At 46.6% G+C, this 27,102-nt stretch overlaps 1 protein-coding gene across 2 annotated transcripts in view; it reads left to right on the top strand.

Moving 5' to 3' along the window:
- Positions 1-1,603: 1,603 nt before the first annotated feature.
- The window catches only part of PAQR5 (progestin and adipoQ receptor family member 5), a gene marked incomplete at its 3' end in the record, with an annotated part of 47,005 nt that continues 21,506 nt past the window's right edge, over positions 1,604-27,102 (top strand). For both annotated transcript variants that reach the window (XM_082649167.1, XM_082649166.1), the window contains exons 1-3: positions 1,604-1,720; positions 20,910-21,037; positions 23,920-24,125. In XM_082649167.1, coding sequence (XP_082505293.1) covers positions 1,670-1,720; positions 20,910-21,037; positions 23,920-24,125 — 385 coding nt within the window. In that variant the 5' untranslated portion in view covers positions 1,604-1,669. The remainder of the gene's footprint in view (positions 1,721-20,909; positions 21,038-23,919; positions 24,126-27,102) is intronic.

Below are 27,102 nucleotides of genomic sequence, written 5' to 3' on the forward strand. Positions count from 1 at the left end.
CTACATGGTTTAACCGGGACTGTCATGGCACTATTTAAATCATACGTATGTTAGCAAAAGAGTGGTAACATATACTAAATATAGTAATTCATCTCAGTTTCTTTCCCCTTTCACCTATATTCCTGTCTTGGTTACATGCAGAGATGCTACTCTTTAAGGACCATTAACTCCCTGACTTCATGTAACAAGATTCAGACCCCATATCTATTGTCTTGTGTTGTAACTCTCAGAGTTTGTGGCTTGAGTGTGTCTGGCGCTCAGATGCACCTGGTCTTCCTTCAAGGTAGTGCTGACTGTTGCTAGGTTACTGGATTCTTTTCTTGAGTGGTCATTAGTTTATAACAGTCTCCCAAACTCCCTTCCTCCCTGTCTTTAAGCCCCTAGTGGGATTTCTAAACTATTTAATTATCCTTCTCTATCCCTCTCATTTCCACCTTTTGACTATTATGAATAATTGCTTACACCATAAAGATGCATATTTACGATGAAACATAACTATATTATATTTTGCTACACAGTTCCAGATAATAATGCATACGACCTAAAGAACTATAATAAAAAGCAAAAGTATAAACAAACCACAAAAACAAAAAAATCACTTTAAGTTCAAAGGATGCATCATTAAATAAGCGTTTGCTGAAGGCCTGGGATGAGCCAGGCACACACCCTGCGTTTCCAACCATCTCAGGAGGGTCCTTCCCAGTTGGGGCGGATGGGGGTGCAGGGGAGACAAGGCCTAGGCGGGTAGCTTTGCCTGCAGGCAGATGTGGATGGTGCCACAGGAGAGGTACAGGCAAGGTCTTGGGGCCTTCGGAGGCAGGGACAGAACCCGTCCGTGGGGCTCTGAGGAGGTGGCAGATCTGGGGAGTAGGTGAGGCACGGACTATGGTAAACTCCTAGCTCTGCTCTTTCTTTGCGGAACCCAGCTAGTATTTTTCAGTGTCTTGGGCCTGCCCTGAGGGCTTTGGGTTCCTCTAGTTTACATTACTCACAGCTTATTAAACAGTCTGAATCCTGCATTTAAGCAGCCCTGTTGCTCTGATTCAGCGTGCCTCGGATTTACCTGGTCTGGTCCTTTGGTGTGTCTTAGGGCAGCCACGCTCCAGTCAGCCTTGTGGGAGTGCTGCATCTCTTTGGGTGATCTGGAGCACAGCGCCTGATGGACTCGGACCCGGGATCTCACTGTCTGTCCAGGTGTAGCACCTGATGCAGGGAGAGGGAGCAGCCCCAGCTCTCCCGGAGCTGTGTGACCTTGGGGAAGTTACTCCACCCCTCTGATCCTCTTGCGCAACATGAGGGCACTGGGTGACCTCTATGGCCCTTTCCAGCTGCTGTAATTTTATGATTGCCCTATTATGATTTAAGTACCTCCCTCTATCACTCTCGGAGTGAATGACTCAGCCGTCTGAGAGTTTCACTATTGTTTTTAAGGAAGCCTGGTTATTTTGCCATCACAAGCAAGGGTATGTCCCTTAGGGAAACAATCTGACAGTCTTGATCCAGCTGGAGTTAGGCTGACACTCACTGGAGTTCTTCACGCTGTATTCTTTCAGTGAAGCAGCTCGGACACCGGCTGGCCAGAGGCATCCGGAGCCATGTCAGAACTTTGAGCGAGGCCTGGTGACAGGGACCGGCCGTCACCCACCAGTCTTCCCAGCTCGGCTTCAAGATGCTAAGCCTGAAGCTCCCCAGGCTGTTCAGCATAGAACAGGTGCCCCAGGTACGTGCTGTTGTTCCGGTGGTTGAGTTCCAGGCTGGGACTAGGGCTTGGCCTCTGCAACATGGCGACTGCTATGTCTTCAACCAGTCTGCTCTGTGTACACCCACTCTCTTCAAGGAGCCCCTCCCAGACTCCCATTGGGGAATTCGACCTCCTGTTTCCCTCACCTACACCAAACCTGGAAACGGAAGTGATCCTAAAACCGTTTAAGTTGTAGCCCTTCCCTGTGACATCTGTATTTTTTCCTGAAGCAGAGTCATTATTGAGACTACTGATTCAAGCTACAGAGGTGAAGCTAGCAGCCCTTGTCTGAGTACCAATTTTTTAAGGACGCTCCTGGGGGTGCTTGAAAGCAGGCCAGGGGCAGAGTCACCTCAGAGTGTGGCTTTGTGGTTGTTCTCATCCTTTGCAGGAGGCCCAGGCCAGGTGTGCGTTGAGGCGATGAAGAGAGTTATTGATCCGCCTGTGCCTGGGTGCTCAAGGGCAGCTACCCCAAAACACCGGGGATACATTGATAATCTGCGTTTTTCATAAGCATTAGGCGAGGTCATGCTGCTTGTGAGCTGCGCCAGTGGTGCACCTCCTCCTTCCCTTGCAAAGTAAACGTCATCTCATTACACCCTTGTTTCGGTGTTATGTTTCCTTCCTCTTTGAACAAGAATAACTGTTGTTTCATGGATATTTCATCTGGAGGATGTCAGGGAGGGAGGGGAGATCTCCTTTCCACCCAGCCGACCGCCAAGCCCTTACGACTTTCCCCAGAAAAATAAATCCCAAATGATCTCAGCATCATGAATGGAAGGTTAAGAGGAGACAAACCACAAAACCCTCTTCCTGAAAGCCTGCGCGGCTAGGTGATGCCAGCAAGATGGCATCGGGGGAAAATCAGAAGGATGCGGAGCTGTTGAAGGGCAGAGATGAGGATGCGGCAGGTAACAGACACACTGGAAATGAGACCAGGTTCCCACAATGCTGTTGGGCAGGTGGCCCACCTCTGTTCTCACAAGGCTGTAGACATCTCTTCCTGGTGCACTGCCCCGGTTGGTCCTACTCACGGAGAACTAGTGGCTGTGATTAGCGGGGACACGGTGATCTTTTGATTCATTCACTCGTGACATTTTTATTGACTGCCTACTATGTGCAAGGTGTTACTCTGTGCGGGGCCCAGAGGAGAATCACATACAAATCCTGGCCTTAAGGGGCTCTGTGTTGGCTGGGAAGATTTTAAATCGTTCAGGGGCACTTCCGTTGCAAAGTGGATTAGGGTGTGTGCTCAGAGAGGGACAGATGGGTTCAGAAGAGGGATTGGTCACTTCCATCATGGGGGAGGAGGGAATCAGGGATGTCTCCACAAAGGGGGCGACCTGTAAGATTGGGTTTGAGGATGGGTAGAATTTGGGGGGGCGGGGAGAGCACTCCAAGTGAAGAAATGGCATGAGTAAAGGCCTGGAGCTGGGAAATCAGGGGGCAGGTGTGGGAACTCTTGGGGTGGGGATTATGGGTATCTGTTCGGATATCTTCCTGGGAGTTTTGGTCAAGGTTGGGTTCAGAGACTCTGCCCAGGAAAGAAGTGAAGGAGAGAGAATGGTCTCACTGGGGACCTTGGGTAAACTGCTAGGATTCTGAATGTATGGGCGTTCTGAGGGTGAGCACCGGACCGCCCCTGAGGGCTGAAGATTAATGTGTCTTCTCTGTCCGGTTTTTCATAAATGATGGAGATGACAATTTTCTCTTTAGTAAAATGGCACCAGTCAGAGGCAGAGAACCAACGTCACACGTCACATCCGTTTACTTCAGAACCTTCCTTGGGCTCCTGGGTTTCCCAGCATCACGCCCAAGTTTCATGCGGCCACAGAGGAAACACAGTGGCTCTGCCTGCCCGGAGGGTAGTTTTATTTGAGGATTTAGTGGGGGAGGGGGAAAGGCATTTTTAAAATATTCAAACAGATGCAAACATATTAAGGAGTAAATGCATAATTTTCATGAGTATTTAAAATAGGATACTTCATAGAAATATTAAGTTTACTTTTGGTGGGCTCTGTGGGTTCCAGTACTTGGTCTGCAGAATGACCTTGGGCAGAGTGCCCTTAGTCTCCCTACCTCAGTTTCTGCATCTGTAAAATGGGGTGGTGCTAGAATCTCTTCCTCAGGTAATGGTAAAGATTGAATGAGGTAACCTATGGGAAGTGCCTGGCATATGGTGAAGTCAGTAATGTTGGCCGTTATTATTATTATCAGCTCTCCTGTGCACTCCGCACTTGGAGGGGTGGAGTGTGTTGGGAGGAGACGTTAAGCAGCCCCTCCCACAGACTCCCACCCCAGCTCCCTGCCTGGTATTCACAGGCCCAACCCCTACCCACCTCCCCCACTGTTTTTCATCTGTAAACCCTCTTCTCCAGCCACACTGGTGCTCTCTCTAGACTTCCCACCAGATTGGATATTCACTTCTCTTGACCTCTGTTTGAAGAAGGCTTACCTCCCTTGCCCCTCCACCCGCCTTTCTGGCCTCCTTCTCCGTGGAGCTGCAGGTGCCCTCTCCCTTCCCTGAGCCCCTTCAGCTGTTGGTTGGCACCTCTGCAGGCTGCCCTATACGGCCACCTCTCCCTTCGTATATCAACCAGCTGTGTGGCCTGGGCCACTTCCCTACCCTCTCTGAGCCTCACCCATCAGCGGAGAGTGGGGCAGCGCCTCTTGGCATCCTCAGGGTTCTAATTCTGGTGCATTCCTCCTAATGGACTACTCACAGGAAAGGACAGTTCTCCCTTCCTGTAGAAGGTAGGACTTGGGTACGTGCCTCACAATTTCAAGTTCCCTGTGTCTAATAACAGACCTGGGTACATTAGGGAGTTGTGAAAGATGTGAACAAACAGCTCAAGGAATGGAATAAATATCTAGCTGTTGACTCCTACACAGACCCAACCTAGAGACAAGCAGGGAAGTCTAGACAGCAAGTTAATATGGAACATGGCATGACACTTGGCCAGGAAACAAGAGTATTTTGTGTCAAATTGAGAATCTTTTGTTAACGGTAGCCTTGGCCCCCAGGCTACAGGTAAACTCACCGTATTGTCCTGGAAGCGTTAATTTAGGGGCACAGGCAGGAAGATTCCAGAGGTGCTTCCAGCATTTCCCAGCCTGGCACTGGAGCTCTGCCGCTTACTGTGGGAATTTGGACAAGACGTGTAACCTCTCCAAGCCTCAGTTTCCTTATCTGTGAAATGGAGATAATATCTGTCTCACAGAGCTATTGTAAAGATCCAAGAAAAATGAAATAGAGTAGTGGGATAATTATGAAGGAACAGAAGCAGAGCCAGATCAGTGGCTGGGAGTGGTGTTGGGTAGGTGGGCTTGGGCACCTGAAACAGGAAGCCATCTCAATAGGCAACTGGTTTCTCCAGCCGAGAATTTCTCACAGAGGGCGCTTGGATCACCACCACGAGAATACCTGGGAGCTTACGAAAGGGAGTCATGATTGCAGGCTGTTTGTATTGTTCTTGATTTTAATCTAAATGAATGCTTTCAACATTTCATCATTTAATATAATGTTAGCTCTTTCTGTGTGTATGGGTGTGTGTGTGTGTTTGTGTGTGTGTGTGTATGTGTATAAATAACCTTTATCAGGTTAAGAATATTCCTTTCTATCCCTAGTTTCCTAGGATTTTTTTTCCCCTCTAATCAGTAATAAATTTTTTTCTACCAGTATATCTTTTGAGATGGCCATATATGATTCATTTAAGTTATTAACGTGGTGAATTACATTGATTGATTTACTAATGTTAAACCAACCTTGCATTTATTTATTCATTTTATTTATTCATTTTATTTATTTATTTATTTTGGCCGCACCGCGCAGCATGCGGGATCTTAATTCCCTGACCAGGGATCAAACCTGTGCCCCTGCAGTGGAAGTGTGGAGTCTTAACCACTGGACCGCCAGGGAAGTCCGCAACCTTGCATTTAAATATTACTTGGTCATGATGGAGTATCTTTTTAATCTATTGCTGAAATCAGCTGATAGTTTGTCTAGGATCCTTAAATCTATTTATTGAATTAGCCTGAAATTTTTCCTTCTTATACTGCCCTCCCCTGGATTGGGGATTAAGATGGTGCCAACCACAAATGAGTTGGAGAGTGTTGCCTATTTATTCTATGGAAAATATATGTAATTTTTTTTTTTTGCGGTACGCGGGCCTCTCATTGTTGTGGCCTCTCCCGTTGCGGAGCACAGGCTCCGGACGCGTAGGCTCAGCGGCCATGGCTCACGGGCCCAACCGCTCCGCGGCATGTGGGATCCTCCCGGATCGGGGCACGAACCCGTGTCCCCTGCATCAGCAGGCGGACTCTCAACCACTGCGCCACCAGGGAAGCCCAATATATGTAATATTTGTATAATATTAGAATTATACATTCCTGACAGCTTGGTAGAATTTACCTGGAAAATTGTCTGAGCAGGGCCACCATGTTGCCCACCCGAGGGAGCATCGTTTATCTCTTAGTCTATGTGAGTGACAGACTGTGGAATTGTGCGAGGAGCCACTCGATGCTACAGCTGCATTTTCTCTGTAGAAAGTTCTTTTTATAACAGTTTTGTTGAAATATAATTCACATACCATAAAATTCTCCCTTTAAGCGTATATAGCTCAGTGGGTTTTAGTATGTTGACACACACAAAGTATGTTGGACAAAACCATCGCCAAATTGAATTTTAGAACATCGTTAACACCGCAGAAAGAAACTCTACCAATTAGCAGACATTTCCCACTGCCCCCACTCGCAGGCCTATGGCAACCACTAATTTACTTTGTCTCTACGGATTTGCCTCTTCTGAATATTTCATATAAATGGGGTCATGCAGTAGGTGGTCTTTTGTGAATGCCTTCTTTCACTTAGCATAGTGTTCTCAAGGTTCACCTGTGCTGTAGCATGGATTAGTACTTCAGTTGTTTTTATGGCTGAATAATATTCCATTTGTGGATATACCAGTTTGTTTATTCATTCTTCAGTTGATGGACACTTAAATTGTTTCCAATTTTTGGTTATTATGAGTAACGCTATGAACATTTGTGTACAAGTTTTTTTTTTTTTTTTGCGGTTCGTGGGCCTCTCACTGTTGTGGCCTCTCCCGTTGCGGAGCACAGGCTCCGGACGTGCAGGCTCAGTGGCCATGGCTCATGGGCCCAGCCGCTCCGCGGCATGTGGGATCTTCCCAGACCGGGGCTCGAACCCGTGTCCCCTGCATCAGCAGGTGGACTCTCAACCACTGCGCCACCAGGAAAGCCCTGTGTACAAGTTTTTGTGTGGCCATATTTTCAATTCCCCTAGGTACACACCTAGGAGTGGAATTGCTGGGTCACATGGTAACTCTACGCTTAACTTTTATTTTTATTGTGGCAAAATATACTTAACATAAAATTTACCATCTTAACCATTTCAAAATGCACAGTTCTGTGGTATTAATTACATTTACCTTGTTTGGCAACCATCACCACCATTCATCTCCATTCTTTTTATCTTGAAAAACTGAAACTCTGTACCCATTAAATAAGAACTCCCCATTTTCCCCTACCCCAGCCTCTGACAACCACCATTAATACTTTTTGTCTTTATGATTTGACTACTTTAAGTACTTCATATAAGTGGAATTATATAATATTTTCTTTTTGCGACTGTTTTATTTTACCTAGCATAATGTCTTCAAGGTTTATCCATATTATAGCATATACCAGAATTTCCTTCATTTAAAAAGGCTGAATAATATTCCACTGTATGTACATACCACATTTTGCTTATCCATTCATCCATCAATAAGTACTAGGTTGCTTGTATGTTTTAGCTATTGTGAATAATGCTGACATGAACATAGGTGTAGGGAGATCCCTTCAAGACCCTGCTTTCAGTCCTTTTGGGTATGTACCCAGAAGTGTAATTGCTGGATCATTTGGCCATTAAAAAAAAATTGTTTTTTAAAGAACCACCCTGTTGCTTTCCACAGTGGCTGTACCATTTTACATTCCCACCAACAGTGCACAAGTGTTCCAGTTTCTCCACATCTTCACCAACACTTGTTTTCTGTTTTGTTTTTTTTTATACTAGCCATCCTAATGGATATGAGGTGATATCTCATTGTAGTTTTGATTTGAATTTCCCTGAAGATTAGTTATGTTGAGCATCTTTTCGTGTGCTTATTGGCCATTTGTATATCTTCTTCGGAGAAATGTCTACTCAAGTCTTTGGCCAATTTTTAAGTTGGGTCATTTTTCTTTTTTCTTTTTTTTTTTGGGTCATTTGTCTTTTTGTTGTTGAGTGGTAAGTGTTCTTTATATATTTTTGATACAAGTCCCTTATCAGATACATGGTTTGAAAATGTTTTCTACCATTCTGTGTGTTGCATTTTCATGTTATTGACGGTATCCTTGGAGGCACAAAAGTTTTAAAATTTAATATTATCTATTATTTTTCTTTTGTTGCTTGTGCTTTTGATGTTATAGCAAAAAAACCTTTGGCTGATCCAAGGTCATGAAGATTTACTCCTATATTTTCTTCTAAGAGTTTTATCCCTAAAATTTAAGTCTATGATCCATTTTTTTTGCGTTAGTTATTGCATGTGATGTGAAATAGGGGTCCAACTTTATTCTTTTCTTTTTTTCATGTGGGTATCAAGCAGTCCCAGCACCATTTATTGGAAAGACTATTCATTATTGTTTCGTTGAATTATCTTGACACCTTTATTGAAAATTGATTGACTATAAATGTGAGGGTTTATTTCTGGATTCTCAGTTCTATTCCATTGATCTGTTTGTCTCTTCTTAAGTCAGTACCACATTGCCTTGATTACTGTGCTTTGTAATGAGTTTTGAAATTGGGAAGTGTAAGTCCTTTAACCTTGATCTTCTTTTTCAAGATTGTTTGGCTGTTCAGGGTCCCTTGCATTTCCTTATGAATTTTAAGATCTATTTGTCAATTTCTGCAAACAGACAGACCAACAAAAAAACCAGGCAGGATTTTGAGAGAGATTGTACTGAATCTGTTGATCAGTTTGGGGGGCATTACCATCTTAATTATATTAAGTAAATTAAACCCATGAATATGGGCTGTCTTTTCATTTGTCTAGTTATTCTTTAATTTCTTTCAGTGATGTTTTGTAGTTTTCAGTATACAAGTCTTGCACCATTAAAATGATTTGTTAAATTTATTTCTAAGTATTTTATTGTTTTTGATACTGTTGTAAGTGGAATTGTTTTCTTAAATTCATTTCAGATTGTTATTGCTAGAATATAGAAAACTGAGTTTTGTATATTTATCTTATATTCTGCATGCTTGCTGAACTAATTTATTCTAATAGTATTTTAGTGGTTCCTTTAGGAATTCCTGTATGTAAGATCATGTTATCTGCAAATAGAGATAGTTTTGCTTCTTCCTTTTAATCTAGTTGCTTTTTATTTCTTTTTCTTGTCCAGTTGACCTAGCTAGAATCTCCACTACAATGCTGCATAGAAGTGGTGAGAGCAGACATCCTGATCATAGGGGAAAAGCATTCCATTAAGTATGTTAGCTGTGGGTTTCTCGTAGATGGCCTTTGTTGGTTTAAAGAAGTTCTATTACTATTTTGTGGAGTATTCTCTTATCATGAAAGGGTATTGGATCTTGTGACATGCTTTTTCTGTGTCTATTGACATGAATATGTCATTTTTGTTTTTCTGTTCTCTTCTTGGTTAATCTTGTCAGTTTGTCTTTTTTAAAAAAAATTGAAGATGATTTGGGCTTTGTGGAGCCTCTCTATTATGTATTTTATATCTCTAATGTCTTTTTGTTATTTTTATTATTTTCTTTCTCCTTTGGGTTTATTTTGCTGTTACTGCTCTAACTTCTTAAGTTAATCACTCTACCACTGTAATGTAAGCAATTAAATATATATATATTTCTCTCTAAGTATTGCTTTAACTGCAGTCCACATATGCAGTTCTAATTAATTTCTAACTTCCATTTTGATTTTTTATGCAACTTAACGATTGCTCAAGGTATCCATAATTGAAATGTGTTAAAAATCTTTCCTAATGGTGTCAGATTTGTGAATTACTCCTTGTAGGTAAGTCAGTTTTTGCTTTATATATTTTGAGCCTGTGTTTTTTAGGTCCATCCAAGTTTGTAAATGTATCTTTCCGGTGAAGTAAAGTTCTTATTATTTCTAAAAAGTGATTCTCTTGGGGCTTCCCTGGTGGTGCAGTGGTTGAGAGTCTGCCTGCCGATGCAGGGGACACGGGTTCTTGCCCCGGTCCGGGAAAATCCCACATGCCGTGGAGCGGCTGGGCCCGTGAGCCATGGCCGCTGAGCCTGTGCGTCCGGAGCCTGTGCTCCGATACAGGAGAGGCCACAACAGTGAGAGGCCCGCGTACCACAAAAAAAAAAAAAAAAAAAAATGATTCTCTTTATATCTAGTAATGCTTTTTGTCTTAGCATCTGTCTGATAGTTGTACAGTGACTCCAGTTTTGTTGTTTTCGTTATGTGTCTGGTTTATTTCTTTCCTTACTTTGACTTGTAATCTCTCCCAGTCCTTATATTTTAGTTGTGTCTCATGTAAATGGCACATAGTTGGATTTCATCTAGATTGACAATATTTGTCATTTAAAGGGACGGTTTAGTCTGTTGATATTTATAATGAGTATTGAAATATTTGCATTTATTTTGATCATCTTATGTGCTTTCTATTTGTCCTGTTTTCTCTGTTGCCCTTCCCTTCCTGCGCTCTTTAATTGAGTTTTACATTCTTCTTTTCTTTTTCCTTTTGAACATGCTGTTTTCTCCTGCCCTTGTTTTATAATTAATATGCTAGAAATATTCTCTGAATTCATCAGCTTAATGGTTACTTCAGCTGTCTTTACATGAATAACTGTAGGAAGCAGGAAGGACTAGGCTATGCTGAGTTTAAACATTACCCCAGATAGCTCAGTGACTTAACAGAGCAAAGGTTTATTTCACCCTCACATTACATAGCTAAGTGGTCAGTGAGGAATTGTGAAGGGCCCAGGCAGATGGAAGGTCTGCCACCTCATAGCTGCTCCATCTGGAACATGTGGCCTTCTAGGTCGCCACAGAAGGGGAAGAGAGAGAGGTGTCTTAGGTTGGGTTTCCCAGAAACAGGCTCTGAGACAAAGATGTACATGCAAGAAGTTCATGAGGGAGTGTTCTCAGGAACACCTGTAAGGAAGTGGGGGAAGCAGGCTTGGATAGAAGGAGAAGTTGCATCAGAGGCCTCTGCTGACCACCCAGGGAGCTCTGGAGTGGGGTTGACCCTTCAGAGTTGTCCCCAATGAGAAAAGAAGGCCAGGACTTTGTATCCATCCTTAGTGGGTATGTGCTGCCCCTGTACAGTGAGCATAATGTGGTCAAGGTAGCAGCCTTTGGCCAAAAGTGATTCCCAGAGAGGGATAGTGGCTCAGTTCTGAAAAGGGGAAGAGTTGCATCCCCAGTCCATCAGGACGTCTCCTACAAGAAGGCATTGTTCTTCAACTGCCCTGGCCTGGAATTAACTTTAACCAGAAATAGTCAACATGGCCCCAACCTAACGACAAGACAGTCTGAGACATGTAAGAAAGCACATGTGATACTTGGTGAGCACCACCTGTCTCTACCATGCCTCACTTAACTTCTTGGATCTGAGGACTGGTGACTTGCAACAGTTCTAGACATTTACCAGTTAACTCTTCAAATATCACATCAGAACCATTATGTTTTCTCCTTCTAGAGAAATACTCGTTATGTCTCTTGTTTGCTTTTTCACATCTTCTGTCTCTTAATCTCTCTGGACCGCATCCTGGATACTTTCTTTGGATCTACTTTCAGTTGACTAATTTCCTTGTCAGCTTGGTCTAGTCTGCTCTTTATCCTTTCAGTGACTTTTTCTTTCAATTATTATTTTTTTAATTTCTAAAAGTTATATTAGGTTCTTTTCAAATCTGCTTGCTTATTGTTCATATTTTTAAGCTCTCTCTTTAAACACATTGAACACAGTTATTTTACATTTCAATATCTGTTCTTTGATCTCTCTTTCTGCTATCTCCTATGTTTTGCTGTTTCTCATTCATGGCATTTTGTTTCTGGGTGTGTGCATGCTTGTTTTTTTTGTTTTTATTTTTTAACATCTTTATTGGAGTACAGTGCATGCTTGTTTTAACGTAGAAATCCTTCAGAGAGGATTTGCATTTGTTTCGTTGCTTACCTGAGGGAACTACAAAACTTTGACCTCTATCTATTTGTAACCACTTAAAATTTTCCACTTGAGAGTTCTCGGACCGCAGTGGTAGTGTGGATTTGGACCAAAAACCCCTGTGAAGATGAACTGATGGTTCTGAATTCTTGAGAGAGATTTTTTTTTCAGGGAGACAACTTGTAATTGTATTGTTCTGTCTGGTAGGATTTATTTTACATTCACTTATGTTGAAAGTCCTGGCTTTATTGATGAGGTCTCCTATTAGATTCCCTGCCTTTGATGGGCCTTGGATTTCATCTCTCATTTGCAAATGCTGGCAGCAGAAACTCTGAGGGTGAAAGCAGCGTACCTCCCAGGGTTCCTGGTTTCCCTTTGTTTTGAGGGTTTTGTGACTTCCTTGCTTTTGTGCCATCTTGCTGATAGATTTATCCAGCGTAGAATGCAGGCTTCATCCAGCATTTTAGTTGTTTTCGTTGGAAGGATCCTTCATGACATCTCATCGACCATCATTCTGCCAGAACCAGATGTTCCCCAGCTATTCTTCCAGGTCCTTCCTGCATCACACGGGTCCAGTGATCCCTTCCTTCTGAAAACTTGCGTAACATCTAGTATATCCATGAAATGTTTGTAGCAATCCTTGGTTCCACCAGGCTGGGTGCAGTGAAGCATCCTGGGCTTTTCCATCTAACAAACTAGGAGTTGCATTTTGGTTCTGCTATTTCTTATGAAATAGCAGATGAAGCTCCATCTCACCGAGCTTCAGTTTCCTTATCTGTAAAATGGGCTTGACAATCCCTACCTTTCAGTGCTCTCACGATGAGCAAATAAAATCGGGTCTGCCCCTGCCGTGTTCTGGATCTGAATCAGGAGAACAAATAGAGGCCACAGACCATATGCCTAAATATGTAAAAGTCACAAATGAAGCTCATAGTTATATAAATTCTACCTTGACAAATATGCCTTCATAATGACAAAAAACAATATGTAAAGCTCCGATTTTTGTATAGCTAACGCCAGCAAAATGTCAAAGACAGCTAAACTTAATTATTATCGCACATGTTTGGATACAATGTTGATGGATTGGTGATGTTTAGATGGGCATAACATACATAATTCATACATTTACATGTTTATTCTATAAAATTTATTTTTCTTGCCTTCATTTCAGCAAAATTTTGAGATGTTGTAATCAACATGATCACATAATTTGTGTTCTGTTAACAGTGATGTCAAAATAGACCATTATTCTTGAATCACTGTAGTTCTTAGATTTTTTTTAAATTTTTAATTAATTTCATTTGGGAGAAACTTCTGTTGAGTTTTTATTCAGTTCTGCTGAGGCAGAGCAACTGGAATTATCAAAAAATATTCTTAAAGCCACATTTAGAATCAGGAATGAGTATAAAATTTACATACCAAGTTCAGACATTGTAATGAGGTTTCGTATGATAGAATTAAGCGGGAAAATTATTAAATATTTTAATTTCATATGGCTCGCCATCTTTTATGTTGCTGTTTTCACTTTCTTAAAACAATATCTAGATCCATATAGTACTTACTTGATTTTTCTTTTTCCAAGAAAAAAATAGAAAGAAAACAAAATAGCATCTTGCTCAGTCAAAATTATACCTCAGTCTGCAATGGCCAGAAAAGTAATTTCTGTGGGAATCAGTTTCAGGATTGTTTGTATGTGAACCTTCTCTTTCATAGTCCACAGACATTTTTGTTTCCTTATTTGAATTTTATTTTATCGGAATATTATTTTTGTTGCATATTTCATGTGTGGCTTCTTTAGTTTAGAAAAGTCCTAGACATATTTAAAATAATAACTATGCATTTTTAATCCCTTTAAAAGTGAAATAGCCAAACTAGATTTTTTTTTTTTGTAGGCTTTTGCTAACAACATCCCATAACATATATCTGTGGACAACTCAGGTTCAAACCAAAGATGGGATTTGCTCTGTATTTGAGGACCTTCTGTTGTTTCACTGATTTCTTTCAGTCATCTTGCATCTTGCCTAAATTTTACCTAAGTGTTTAATGGTATTTATTTGGCATTCCCATTGCAAGAATAAGAGTAGTTTGTGGTCAAATTTGATATGTGTTTCAGGAAGATATCCCATATTGGGGAAGTTTCTGTGGATGTCATATATAATCTTTGAATTGTTCCAAAGGAAGGCATCAATTCTCCTAGTAAGAAATTGAAATCATGTGCTGCCATCTCCAGCTCTAAGAATGCTTTTGGATTTTTGGACAAATCCTGACCTTGTATTAGTTTTCTGTTGTTGCCATAACAAATTACCACAAATCTGATGGCTTAAAAAGGAAGATAAATTGATTACCTTACAGTTCTGTAGGTTAGAAATCTCACAGGGGTCTCACTAGGCTAAAATCAAAGTGTCGATGGAGGCTCTCTGGGGAGAACCTGTTGCCTTTTCCAGCTTCTGGCAGCCACCTACAGTCCTTGGCTCCTGGCCCACTCCCTCCATCTGCAGAGCCAGCAATGTTGCATCTCTCGACCCTTCTTCATAGTCACATCCCCTTCTACCTCTCCCTTCCACTTTTAAAGGTTTTTTAAAAAAATTTATTTATGTTATCTATTTATTTTTGGCTGCATTGGGACTTCGTTGCTGTGCGCGGGCTTTCTCTAGTTGCGGTGAGCGGGGGCTACTCTTCGTTGCGGTGCGTGGGCTTCTTATTGCGGTGGCTTCTCTTGTTGCGGAGCACGGGCTCTAGGCGCGCCGGCTTCAGTAGCTGTGGCTCGCGGGCTCTAGAGCGCAGGCTCAGTAGTTGTGGCACACGGGCTTAGTTGGTCCGCGGCATGTGGGGTCTTCCCGGACCAGGGCTTGAACCTGTGTCCCCGCATTGGCAGATGGATTCTTAACCACTGCACCACCAGGGAAGTCCTCTCCCTTCCGCTTTTAAGAACCTCGTGATTACATTAGGCCTACCTGGATAATCAAGATAATCTCCCTATTTTAAGGTTAGCTGATTAGCAACTTTAATACCATCCCGTGACCTTAATTCCCCTTTGCCGTGTAACCTAACATATATACAGGTTCTGACGATTAGGACATGGACATCCTTGAGAGCCAATTATTTTGCCTACCACAGACTCTCAAATCATGTTATCACAAGCTTGCCCATGGCAGATTTTTAAATCAATGCCTAAATTCTAAGATTCTTTTTCTAGTTCTTAAAACAAAGACTGTATTATTATAATAAAGTAAAACTGATGGAATGCTCCATTGTTTCAACTTCGTCACTTTCTTCTTCTGCAGATCAACACTCCGTATAATGTTCGTCATTCAGTGGGGCGTCTCACCCTGGTACACCTACCTGTACTGAGTAACATTTACTTTTTAAAAACATCCTATGTGTCTTTGTTTTTTTCACTTTATTGCTCATTAAAGTACTCATATCCTTCAGATCCTCCATCCTAGATACAGTGATCATTTGCTTCACTACTTTGTATCCATCTTACATGTTCGGCCAGAAGAAGTTTACCATCATGTATAAATATTGTCCTGCATGTATGGAAAGCGTCGTTATGCTTGACTGAATATTAGACACTTATCTTTTAAAGAACATCACCCCAGTGTTCTAAATTGACCTTTATCTGTAATTGCTTAATACCAACAATGGCTGGCTATTAATTCCGCCAACTTACAGTTCTAGTAATTGCATGTGGGTTTTATACCAGTGATGTTTTATGTGTTTTAGATTGAGAACCTAAGTGTTCTCTTTTACCAGGACCAAGCATGGTCCGTCCTGCACGAGACAGCGGCTTGGTGTCCGACCCAGTGTCAGACACGTGGCAGATACTCACTAAATGACTGGTTATACTCGATACAGCAATTTGTGGCCTGCTCTCTTCCTCCCCATTCTATCCATGCCTCTGCCTACCAGCACCTCACCAGACTCCTCGCTGGTCTCTCACTGTCCCCTCCCTTGCTTTTCATGCCTGTGTCTTTGGGTTCATCTTAACATACCTAAAGGGCACCTCCTCTTCTGTGATGAACTACAGATGCTGGACAGGGAGGTGACAGCACGATGCTGAGGCAGGAGCCTGGGCTGGGAAGCCGGAGATAGCTGCAGAATCAGCGTGTGCTGGGAGTGTGTTGGAAATGAAGATCCATCCCAGCCCCACCGAACTGCAGTAAGATCCCTAGGTGATCTGCGGACACCTGCAGAAGAAAGTTGGAGAGGCACTGGCTTAGAGACTTTGTCCCCCAACCTCACCACTTGCACTTTGTATGAGCTCAAGCTGCCATAAAAAGTACCACAGACGGGGTGGCTTAAACAACAGAAATTTATTTTCTCACAGTTCTGGAGGCTGGAAGTCCGAGATCAAGGTGCCGGCAGGGTTGGCTTCTTCTGAGGCTTCTCCTCAGCTTGCAGAGGGCCACCTTCTTGCTGTGTCCTCACATGGTCATCCCTCTGCGCACGCACATCCCTGGTGTCTCCCTCTGTGTCCAAATTTCCTTTTCTCGTGAGGGACACCAGTTAGATTAGATTAACTGTCTTGTTTTGACTTAGTCACCTCTTTAAAGACTATCTCCAAGTACAGTTATATTCAGAAGTGCTGGAGTTAGGGCTTCAACATATGAATTTTGTGGGAGATGCAATTCAGAACCATGACATCACTTTAAAGAAGAAGCAACTAAGGTTCAGAGAAGTGTGTGACGGTCCACAATGACACTGCAGGCTGAGAGGTGAGAGCTTCATCTCCGACAAGCCCTCTGGAGTGGCAGGGAAGATAGTGTGAGAGACCAGGACACGGAGTCTGATGTCTCAGCTTTGCTCCCACTACTTCTGTGATCCTCGATAAATGCCTTAACATCCACAGACCTTAGTCTCCTTTTCTGTGAAATGGGGACAGTAAAAGACTGTCCCTCACGCGGCCGTGAGGATTCAGTGAGATCTAGATGGGAAATGCAGATTACCATGCCAAGGCCGGTGGCCTGCTGACCCCGCTCTGACAGCCTGTGTGCTTTTCCTGCCATCAAAATCCTCTCTTATTTACTGCTAGCCAGAATGCCTGATTATTTTCCCCAGGTGATTTGCAGTGTAATAGCTGGAAAAACCAAGGGTTTAAAATGGTCACAGTGGAATTTCAGGCATTGGCTGGCAGGGGCACAGGGCTGTTCTTGAAAGCCGAGTTCGTGACAGGCAGTAAGAGAAAAACCCGCTGACGTGCTCTTGCCCTTCCACCTGGCTGCCTGAGGGTTCTCGCTCCTAAATTATAGGCCACGCGCAATTTGATTTCGTTTCATTCTAAATTGCCCAGCCTGCAACCTGGGAGGAAATCAATTCTGCTGTGCAAATATGCCAGCGCCTGCTAACTTTGGGCCGCTTACAAATGAGGCCCAGCTACGCAGTATTAAGGCAATGACCACAGTTTGCCTTTGGGGGTCAAACTAGGCACGAACGCAAAATTGTTTTCAAGTGTTTTGCTGTTCAGATTTATGTAGCATGCATCCTGTAAGGATCTATTCTATGCAAAGTGCTTTGCTAAGGCTGGAGCCGGACAATGGAGAGAACGTGTCTCCCTTCCTGTGCTTGGAGGGGCTCAGAGGCAGAATCACTCTTCTGAGACAGAGGGGCTCCCTTTCTTTTATCCATCCTTTATCCATCTGTCATTTTTTTTTTTTTTTTTTGGAGGGGCTGCTTAAAATCCTACCCCCATGTCTGGCGTCAGGATAGCCGGTCAGAGGGAAGCAGTTTCTTTTAATCTGTGCCCAACCCTGGCCTTGGTGGTAAGGCATTCTCCCCAGGTCTGGGGCTAGATTCTTCAGTGTGGTCAAGTTGTCTAGTTTGTGGACTTCCCAGCTCCTCTGTTCCCCTCTGGCTTTTGACTCTATCAGCATCCTCTCTTGCCTCCCAGAATGCAGGGTCCAAAGAGAGAAGGACAGTAGTCATATCCTGAGTCACCGTGGACAAAATGTGGGAGACTCCCCCCTGCTCTGGGTCCTGTCCATCCACCGTCCAGCTGTGGCTGTCACTGCATCTGAGCTGTCCTGCAGCCCCGCCCTGCTTCCTCCCTGTGTGTCACCCTCACATGCCCAGGGCTCTGTAGGCCCCTTGTAAGATCTCCTGCTATACGGGATCTGCTGAACTTATTCACATGAAGCAGTGAATAATTAATAACAATTGCTCCTTTCTGGAGTCCTTGCATTTTAACAAGAGGCCAGTGCTTTAATAAAAAAAAAAAGAGGGCTTCCCTGATGGTGCAGTGGTTGAGAATCTGCCTGCCAATGCAGGGGACACAGGTTCGAGACCTGGTCCGGGAAGATCCCATATACTGCGGAGCAGCTAAGCCCACTTGCCACAACTACTGAGTCCGTGCGCCTAGAGCCCATGCTCCGCAATGAGAAGCCACCACAATGAGAAGCCCGCGCACTGCAACGAAGAGTAGCCCCCGCTCACCAAAACTAGAGAAAGCCCGCGCGCAGCAGCAAAGACCCAACACAGACAAAAATAAAATAAATAAATTTATTAAAAAAAATTTTTTTTAAGGAAGAAAGCAATAAACATAACAGGTAGAATGATAGGCCTGTAGTTTCTGCTGGAGGGCCTTACGCGTGCCTGCCAAGCACGCGCCATCGTCCTCGCTTGAATCAAAGGCTGAAGGCCATGAGCCCGTTTGCCGCCTTGTCAGCAACCCTGGTGGGTGGGCAGCTGCAAGCCGACATGCCTGCTGCCCATTAGAGAAGCTTGTCCACTGAAAACCGGGGATGTCAGCAGAAATGCACAGTGAATCAAAAACTGGAACAAATCGCTTTAATTAGCTAAAACCCAAACCTAATTCAAACAGTATTTCTTCACTGGACCATGAACCAACCTCATTCTCCCCCTGTCCCTAGTTGACTAGTTTCACCCAGAATTGAACCAAGATGGGAATGTGCTCACCATCTGGTGAGCAAAGGCCCCCCATTTCATAGGTGTGGACACTGAGCCCTGAGAGTTGTGGCCCAGCTCAAGGTCATAGGGCACCTAATGGGTGCAGATTTGACTCTTTACTCTGATATCCCCTTACTAATTTCTCCACTATTCCATGAGACCTGTTGACTCAGAACCTCAAGATATAGTCCAAGTTATGCCATACATTGTGTATTCTTTTAAAAAAATTTTTGGCTGCGTTTGGTCTTTGTTGCTGTGCACGGGCTTTCTCTAGTTGTGTTGAGCAGGGGCTACTCTTCCTTGCCGTGCACAGGCTTCTCATTGCGCTGGCTTGTCTTTGTTGTGGAGCACAGGCTCTAGGCACACAGGCTTCAGTAGTTGTGGCTTGCGGGCTCAGTAGTTGTGGCTCACGGGCTCTAGAGCACAGGCTCAGTAGTTGTGGCGCACAGGTTTAGTTGCCCCGCGGCATGGGGGATCTTCCCAGACCAGGGCTCGAACCCCTGTCCCCTTCATTGGCAGGCAGATTCTTAACCACTGTGCCACCAGGGAAGTCCCTACATTGTCTATTCTTGTGGTTTTTGTTTTGTTTTTGATTATTTATTTATAATTTTTTAAACCATTTTTAAAAATTGAAGTATAGTTAATTTACAATGTTGCGTTAGTTTCAGGTGTACAGCAAAGTGATTCAGTTATCATATATATTCTTTTTCGGATTCTTTTCCATTATAGGTCATTACAAATATTGTGTATTTTTGAATCAAGATCCTCTCTTAAATTAAGAAGTTGGTAACCCAAATGGGAAATGGGTGGTTAGGTAGGAATTCTCCCAGCCTTCCATTCCTCCCACAGCCCTAGAAAATCAGAGGGAAACCTTTAAAATTGATTGTGATTCAATTTACATTACGATTACTAATATTGTCATTGTCATTATTTGCCTCAGTTAATCTACTTATTTTTACTTACCTCTCAAAGTTATAACAACATTCGGCTAAGTCAGTGGTTCTTAACTAGGGGAGATTTTGCCCCCAGGGACATTGGCAATTTCGGGAGACATTTTTGGTTGTCACGTTACTGCTAAACAATGCCGAGGACAGCTCCACCCCCAGCACAAAGAATTGTCTGGCCCCAAATGTCAACAGGGTCGAGATTGAGAAACCCTGATCTGATCAACAGAAAAGGGGGAGAAAATCTCCTGCAAATCCTGCTAGTTCAACAAATAAAACTGTTTCCTTTTCCGTGTTTCTCCCAGTCTCCACCCCACTATGTGTACTTAAAATTTCTATAGTTCTGTCATCATGGCAGGAATACAGTTGACATCCCACTTTTTTCCACTTAATATCGCATCCTGAGCTTTTGACCCTCATGCCTCATCGTCTCCATAATTACCATTTTTAATGGATGTGATGCAGTCCTCCAAGCAGGTTGACACCCCCTATTTTACCTGACCCGTCCAAGTTCTCATCCGGGATGGTTACTGAGAGCCTTGCCAGGTGGGCTGCGTGGGGTGGGGAGCTTGCGTGGGCCCTGCTGTGACCAGCCTTCTCCTCCACCTGCAGCGCAGGCTGATGCCATCATAGTTTTCATCGTCAACAGGCCTTTATGAAGCACCTTGGTGAATGTATCCTGGCCCCGGCGGGGAGGGATCTTCCGCAGAGATCATCCCACCAGCCCCTGACATCCAAGGCTTGTTGGCTCGAACAGGCAGCATATATGTCAACCAACCACGAAGGCATCCGAAGACTGGGCTGTAGGCCCCCGGCACAGGGTGCGAAAGCAGATTCTTAGGCAATATTCATGACAGGAGTAAGTGCATCTGGAATGCAAAGACAGGCTGGATCCCCAAAGGGAGTCAGGGCCTTGAATCCTCTCCTCCCCCTGACTGCAGGCTTCTGGAAGGACGTGGGAGTTTAGAAGCGATGGGAGGGAGGCAGGTGAAGGACCCGGGGTCAAGTGTTCCAGGCTCCAGTGTACAAGTGCACAGCCTGGGAGAAAACTAGAGACTACCGAAGACGTTCCTCCTGAGACCTTCCCGCCACCCTCTCGTCTCATCTCGGCGCCCCTTTCTCTTCCCCCTGCAGGTGTTCCACGAGCAGGGCATCCTCTTCGGCTACCGACATCCACAGAGTTCCGCCACGGCCTGTCTCCTCAGCCTTTTCCAAATGACCAATGAGACCCTCAACATCTGGACGCACTTGCTGCCCTTCTGGTACCTCCCAGCCCCCTTGACCAGCTGCTCGCTCAGAGCCTGGGGACTGGGGCTTCTTTAAACACAGCTGGGGTGGAGAGAGCTGAGATTCCGTGATGGGATTTGGGGGACTCCCCCGTGGTGCTGGGAGGCGTGGCGGTCTGCTGCTGGGGTGAGCTCTAGGACCCAGATTGTGGTAGGATTGGAGGGGCTCCTGGAAGTTCCCTGGTCTTTCCCTGCTCCCCTGCTTCGGGTCCTGACTTGAGAGGATTGTCTTATTCGGTCTTGGAGGCTTTCTGGGTCTTTTGGAAGCCCTGGCTAAAATTCCCTAGCTTCGGCAAGTCACTTAACCTCTCTGGGCTTCGCATTTTCCCACACGCAGAGCAGGTTAGCCTGCGCCTTTCCTGGGGTTGCCCTGAGGATTAGGGGAGGAGGCATTGGAAAAGGCATCGGGCACGGAGCTGTGGGTGCCTGGGACCACAGCAGCTGTGAGGTATTTGGTCAGGCAGCACTGAAACGGAGCCAGCCGAGAGAATGCTCCGGCACGTGCACACGCACAAATGGGAGCTGCCAGGAAGGTGAGGAGGGACCTGGCTGAGAAAGGCGGGGACCGAAGACCAGCTTCACATACCTGGTGCCTGTGCGTAGCGAGTGAAGGGTGGAGATGGGGTCATAGTATACGAGAGCTGGAAGGACCATGGGAGTCATGCGGGCCACCAGCCGACTCAGGCCACCACTGGCTGACACAGATGCGGCCCAGAGAAAGGAGTGACTTGCTTACATCCCCTGGCAAGTTCTGGCACAGGTTAGTCTCTGGACTCCCCCTCCCAATCATATTGAGAGTAGGAAGAGAGTAGGAAGGACCCCAGGGCGTGCTGCAGGCAGAGAGAGGGGCCCGAGGACGGGGTCCTGCCTGGCCAGCAGTTAGAGACAGACCCAGGGCAAAATGCAGGGGAAGGCTGCTTGGTGCCAGAAACGTCGCCAGTGGAGAAGAGGGAGAGCTCAGGCTTGGGGTGGGATAGGACCACCTGTAAAGAAGCCCTAGCGCCTGCAGACTGGTCGGGGTGGCAGCAAGATCTGCTCACAGAGGCTGCTCGTTGTTTTAAATTTAAGTCAACTGGACGCACTTGCTGCCCTTCTGGTACCTCCCAGAAGGGTAAAAAGTCTAAATGATAATAAATGATAACATTGCAGAAGGGAGTAGAGTCGGCGTCTTCCCCCGGCCCCTCTGTGTCCTCTCTGGAGCCGCCGGGGTGACCTGCTGCTCGTGCATCCTCCCAGAATGCTTTTCTAGAGACTCGAGCATCTGTGACATGTATGTACACCCAGCACCTGGTTCTTTCCTCCCTTGCTTTTCCCTCAGAGATCTCTTGTCTGACCTTCACAGAAGCCTCTCTGGCTTTTGAGCGGTGTCCCATTTTCTGGATGAACCACAGGTAACTTAGGCTATTTTGAAGTTTGTGCCAGCCTGACCATCCCTGTTTGCGGGGCTTGAGTTGCTGTGCGCAGATCCCGTTGTAGCTGTTGTATAGCTGAGACGTGCTGGCAGGGGCCGCCCCACTGGGCATGACGCCTCTGTACTGCCAGGCCCTGAGAGCGCAACACAGAGCAGCAAGGAGGGCTTGGGAGAGCCGGAGAAAGATGCCCCAGGGAAGCGGGCCTCGGGCGTAATCGCGAGATGATAAAAGGGTACATTTTGAAAAATAGCAGATAGCTTAAGCTTGATTTCTGCTGGGACAGGAGGGAAGAGATCACAAATGTAGCCAGAGAAGCTAGCGATGTTCTTGGGGTTCCTGCGTGAAAAGCTTTTCGTCCCTTCCCTGGGAGAGTTTGTGGGCAAGGGGCCTGGCTCTCTAGTAGAGGTTTGTGGAAGCGGGCAGCTCTATAAGCAAGAACCCCACGCATGGGTTGTAGGTTAGGCAGATCTGACACAGAGCTGTGCAGTGTCTCCATGTAGAGAAGGGTCTGGAGGCCTAGGCTTAGCCGTGGGACCAGGCCCCTCAGAAAAGAGATGGTGAGATTAGTGGAGGAATAGCATGGAAGAGGGGGGAGAAAATCGTCCTGTTGTCTTCCAGACTTTCCAGACCCCACAGAGGGGACTGCTTCTCTTTGAGGTGCCCTCCTGCAAGGGGAACTTGGACCAACCACAGGGATGACGACAAGGTCGAATTTGGATCCCATGAGGAATGGTTGAATAAACCGAGGTTTTTTTTTTTTTTTTTTTTTTGCGGTACGCGGGCTTCTCACTGTCGTGGCCTCTCCCACTGCGGAGCACAGGCTCCGGACGCGCAGGCTCAGCGGCCATGGCCCACGGGCCCAGCCGTTCCGCGGCATGTGGGATCCTCCCGGACCGGGGCACGAACCCGCGTCCTCCGCATCGGCAGGCGGACTCCCAACCACTGCGCCACCAGGGAAGCCCTAAACCGAGGTTTTTTAATGTGAAGCTCAGAGAGGTGTGAGGGCTTATGAAGACAGCCTTGAGATATCTGATGGGTTTGTTTTCTGTTGCGCTCATGGGGAGACCTAGGGCTGATCCAATGGAGGGAGATTCCAGGGAGACAGATGGAGGCTCAGTGACACTTTGCAACACTCAGAGCTGCCTCAAGAGAGGGTGAGCTCCCCGTCCCTGGAAGCATGCAAGCTGAAGCTGGAGAGTCACCTGGGCAAGATGCTGTAAAAGGGATCTGTCACCACACGCAGGGGGAGGGGACTGGACCATTGCCCATCCTGCCTATTTCCAACCAAAAAGGACCCCACTCACCCTTCCTTGCTCATGGCATGTCACCAAAGCGAGACCATGTAGGAGCCGGTCATCCCAGGGAAATGGAAGGCAGCTTAGGTCGGCTGAGGACTGTAAGAAGGGCCCCTGTCTCGGAGGTTGAGGGTGTCCCCCTGTGTTCCAGGTTCTTCATGTGGAGGTTTGTGGGCACCCTGCGTGTGACGGACGTCCTGAATGACAGCTACTCCTGGCCTCTGCTCGTGTACATGGGCGCCAGCTGTGTGTACCCCCTCGCATCCAGCTGTGCACACACCTTCAGCTCCATGTCCAGGAACGCCCGGCACATCTGCTACTTCCTGGACTACGGCGCCGTCAACCTCTTCAGCCTGGGTACGTCAGGCCCTGCCCTTGTCTCCTCTTCCCTGGGACTGAACCACCTGCATCTTCCCCTGGGAGCTGGGGTCATCGTGAGGCTCTGGTGGGCTTCCGGAAGAGTCACCGCAATGCCAGTGCCCCTGCCCGGGTGCCTGATGAGTGTTTTATAAGAAACTTGTACAAAGGCCTTCTGGCAAATATTTAACAACTGGCTCTCTGTGGACAAAAGTCCCAGTCCGTGGTGTTGGCAGGTTTGCTGTGGTGTAAATACTCCTGCCACGGCCGGCTTCAAGCCGACATCACTGAGCACAGGGCTGGGGAGAGATGCATGGTAGGTCCCCATTACGTAGCAGTTCCTCTGTACAGATACAGCGGGTGCATTGACTGAACAGTTGTTACTCTTGTTAATATGATGGATCGCATTGTAAGTTTATGTCATTCAATTTTTTGTTTTATAAATTTTATGTATGTATGTATGTATTGGCTGCGTCAGGTCTTCCTTGCTGTGTGCAGGCTTTCTCTACTTGCGGTGAGCGGGGGTTACTCTTCGTTGTGGTGCACAGGCTTTTCATTGCAGTGGCTTCTCTTGTAGCGGAGCACGCGCTCCAGGCGTGCGGGCTTCAGTAGTTGTGGCACACGGGCTCAGTAGTTGTGGCCCGTGGGCTCTAGAGCGCAGGCTCAGTAGTTGTGGCGCACGGGCTTAGTTGCTCTGCGGCGTGTGGGATCTTCCCGGACCAGGGCTCGAACCCGTGTCCCCTGCATTGGCAGGCGGGTTCTCAAGCGCTGCGCCATCAGGGAAGCCCTGTCATTCAATTTTTAATGATGGCTGTGTTTAACAACTGGCTTGCGAGTTCTCTGACACTAACAATCTGCTGTCACAGGCCAGGGTGAACCAACTCCACTCATCAGTGCCGGTCTCTGTTGTGCCCCGCAGAGAAGGGGGTGGTCACAGACCCCATCGGTCTGGAAGCTTGTAGGGGTTAGAGCTGCAGGGATAGAGTGAGGGGAGGTGGTGGGTTGACACCCTCTCCTCCTGTCTCCTCTCCTCCCCCAGTTGTGGGCATCCCAGCTCTAGCCGCTTCCTCCCACCTGGTCCTGCTCCAGGTGTAAAAGCAAAGTCACCATCTTCCCTTTGCCCAAGAGGGTGTGTGAGGAACCTACCTCCAACCTGTTCTCCCGCCCCTCTCCCTCTCTCTTCACTAGTAACACACACGTGTGTACATACACGCCAACACACATACATAGACAAACACAGACACACACACACACACACACACACGAGTCTCTATGTGCTCACCGGTCCTCAGTGCTCTGCTGCCCAGTCCCCACTGTTCACTAAAACTCTGGTTGCCGAGGCCCCAGCCTCCTCCTGCCTCACAGGATCCACGCAGGCCCCGTGGGCTCTCTCTCCAGCCTTTGATGCAGGGGCACCCCCGTGCTCCTCAAACCTCCCCCGCTTCCTCTGGCCCCTGTTACATCACTCCCTCCTAGTTTTCCTCCCACCCATTCACACGCTCATCCTGCTTGGCCAGTTCCCCTTCCTCCGTCCCCCCATGGGTGCACAAGCTGGGAGTCCATTCTGGGGCCTCTGCTCTTCCATGGTCAGGCTCCCTGGGAGATCTCCTCTGCTCCCACACCATCCCCCAACACCTCTAGGGGACACTCCCAAACCCCATCTCTAGTAAACTGCTCACCCAAGCTCCACACCGCATCCAGTCCTGGAACAGAGACTGTCTACATCCTCCCCGCCCCCGCCCTTGCATGTACTCCCCTTCGAGTCAGAAATCTGTGAATGATCAATTTCCCCTGCCTCTCACTCGCCACCCACCCCGCTTCACCATCCTGTCTAATCGGTTGGCAAACTCAGTTGAGTTTCTCCTACATACTTTTCAAATCGGCCGTGCCCCCGTCGGCTTGACTCAGTCCCTCACGCCTCTCCCCTGGGCTTCACCCAGCTGCCCTGCGGGCTTTCCTCCAGGCCTTCTGACCATGGCACTCCTCCCACTTAAACTTTTCCAGGTTCCCGGTTACCTGGGATGAAGTCCAAACTCCTTAACCCGGCAGCTTCCATCGCCCTCGATCGCCTGCCCCAGACTCAGTTATGATAAGGGCAAGCGTTTCAGAGGCATCACGGCAGGCTCCGTGCCGAGCACCCGACCCACATCCCACATCACGAAGGGGTGGCCTAACGCGGGGCTTAGCGGCCTAACTGCACCCCCCCCCCCGAATACTTATATGCTCTTAGGCAAGATACAGTTGGCATAGTATGTTCCTCGTGGGAGTGTTATAAAGATTAAATGGGTTTTGTAAGTGAAGTGTGTCGGACAGTGCCCGACACTTAGTAAGCAACAGAAGGTAGCGATTACCACGATTACCTAGTTAACCCTGACAGCAGGTCCCTGAGGTGGGGACCATCATTATACCCACGCTACAGGTGAGAACACTAAAGGGAAGTTACCCAGGTCACGCAGCTTGTAAACGGCAGAGCCAGGGCCTGGGAGCCTCAGGGCCCCTGCCTGTGGCTTCCTCCAAGTCCCCGGGCCTGGATCCACCTCCGTGGAGCTCTGTCTGATTCCTTCATTTCTGCTCTGCACTGGGAACAACTCCCTGAGGACAGCCATGCGTCTTTCACATCTGGCTTTCCAGTCCGTAGCCCAGAGCCTGACATGGGGGTGTTCAGTAAACCTGGAAGGAAGGTCTGGTCAGTTGAGAGAGCCTGTGGGATCCACCTGGGACTCCCTGGTCTGCAGCCATCTCTCCTCCTCCCCGACCCCGTGGAAACCCTCGATCCCTGGAGGGTGGCGTTTGCTCAGCTTCCTCCCCGATGTCCAGCTGTTCCCCTCCCTCTTGGACCTCCCGCACACTTGCACTAGGCTTTGACCATCTTAATCCCCTGCTCAAAAACGTTCGGTGGGCCCCCTATTGCCTGAAAGGGGACGTTCACTTTCCTCAGTCTGGCATCCCAAGGTGTCTCCTGGTCCCGCTCCCTGGA

Source organism: Grampus griseus, assembly GCF_964374135.1.
Source record: "Grampus griseus genome assembly, chromosome: 2".
NCBI lineage: Eukaryota > Metazoa > Chordata > Mammalia > Artiodactyla > Delphinidae > Grampus > Grampus griseus.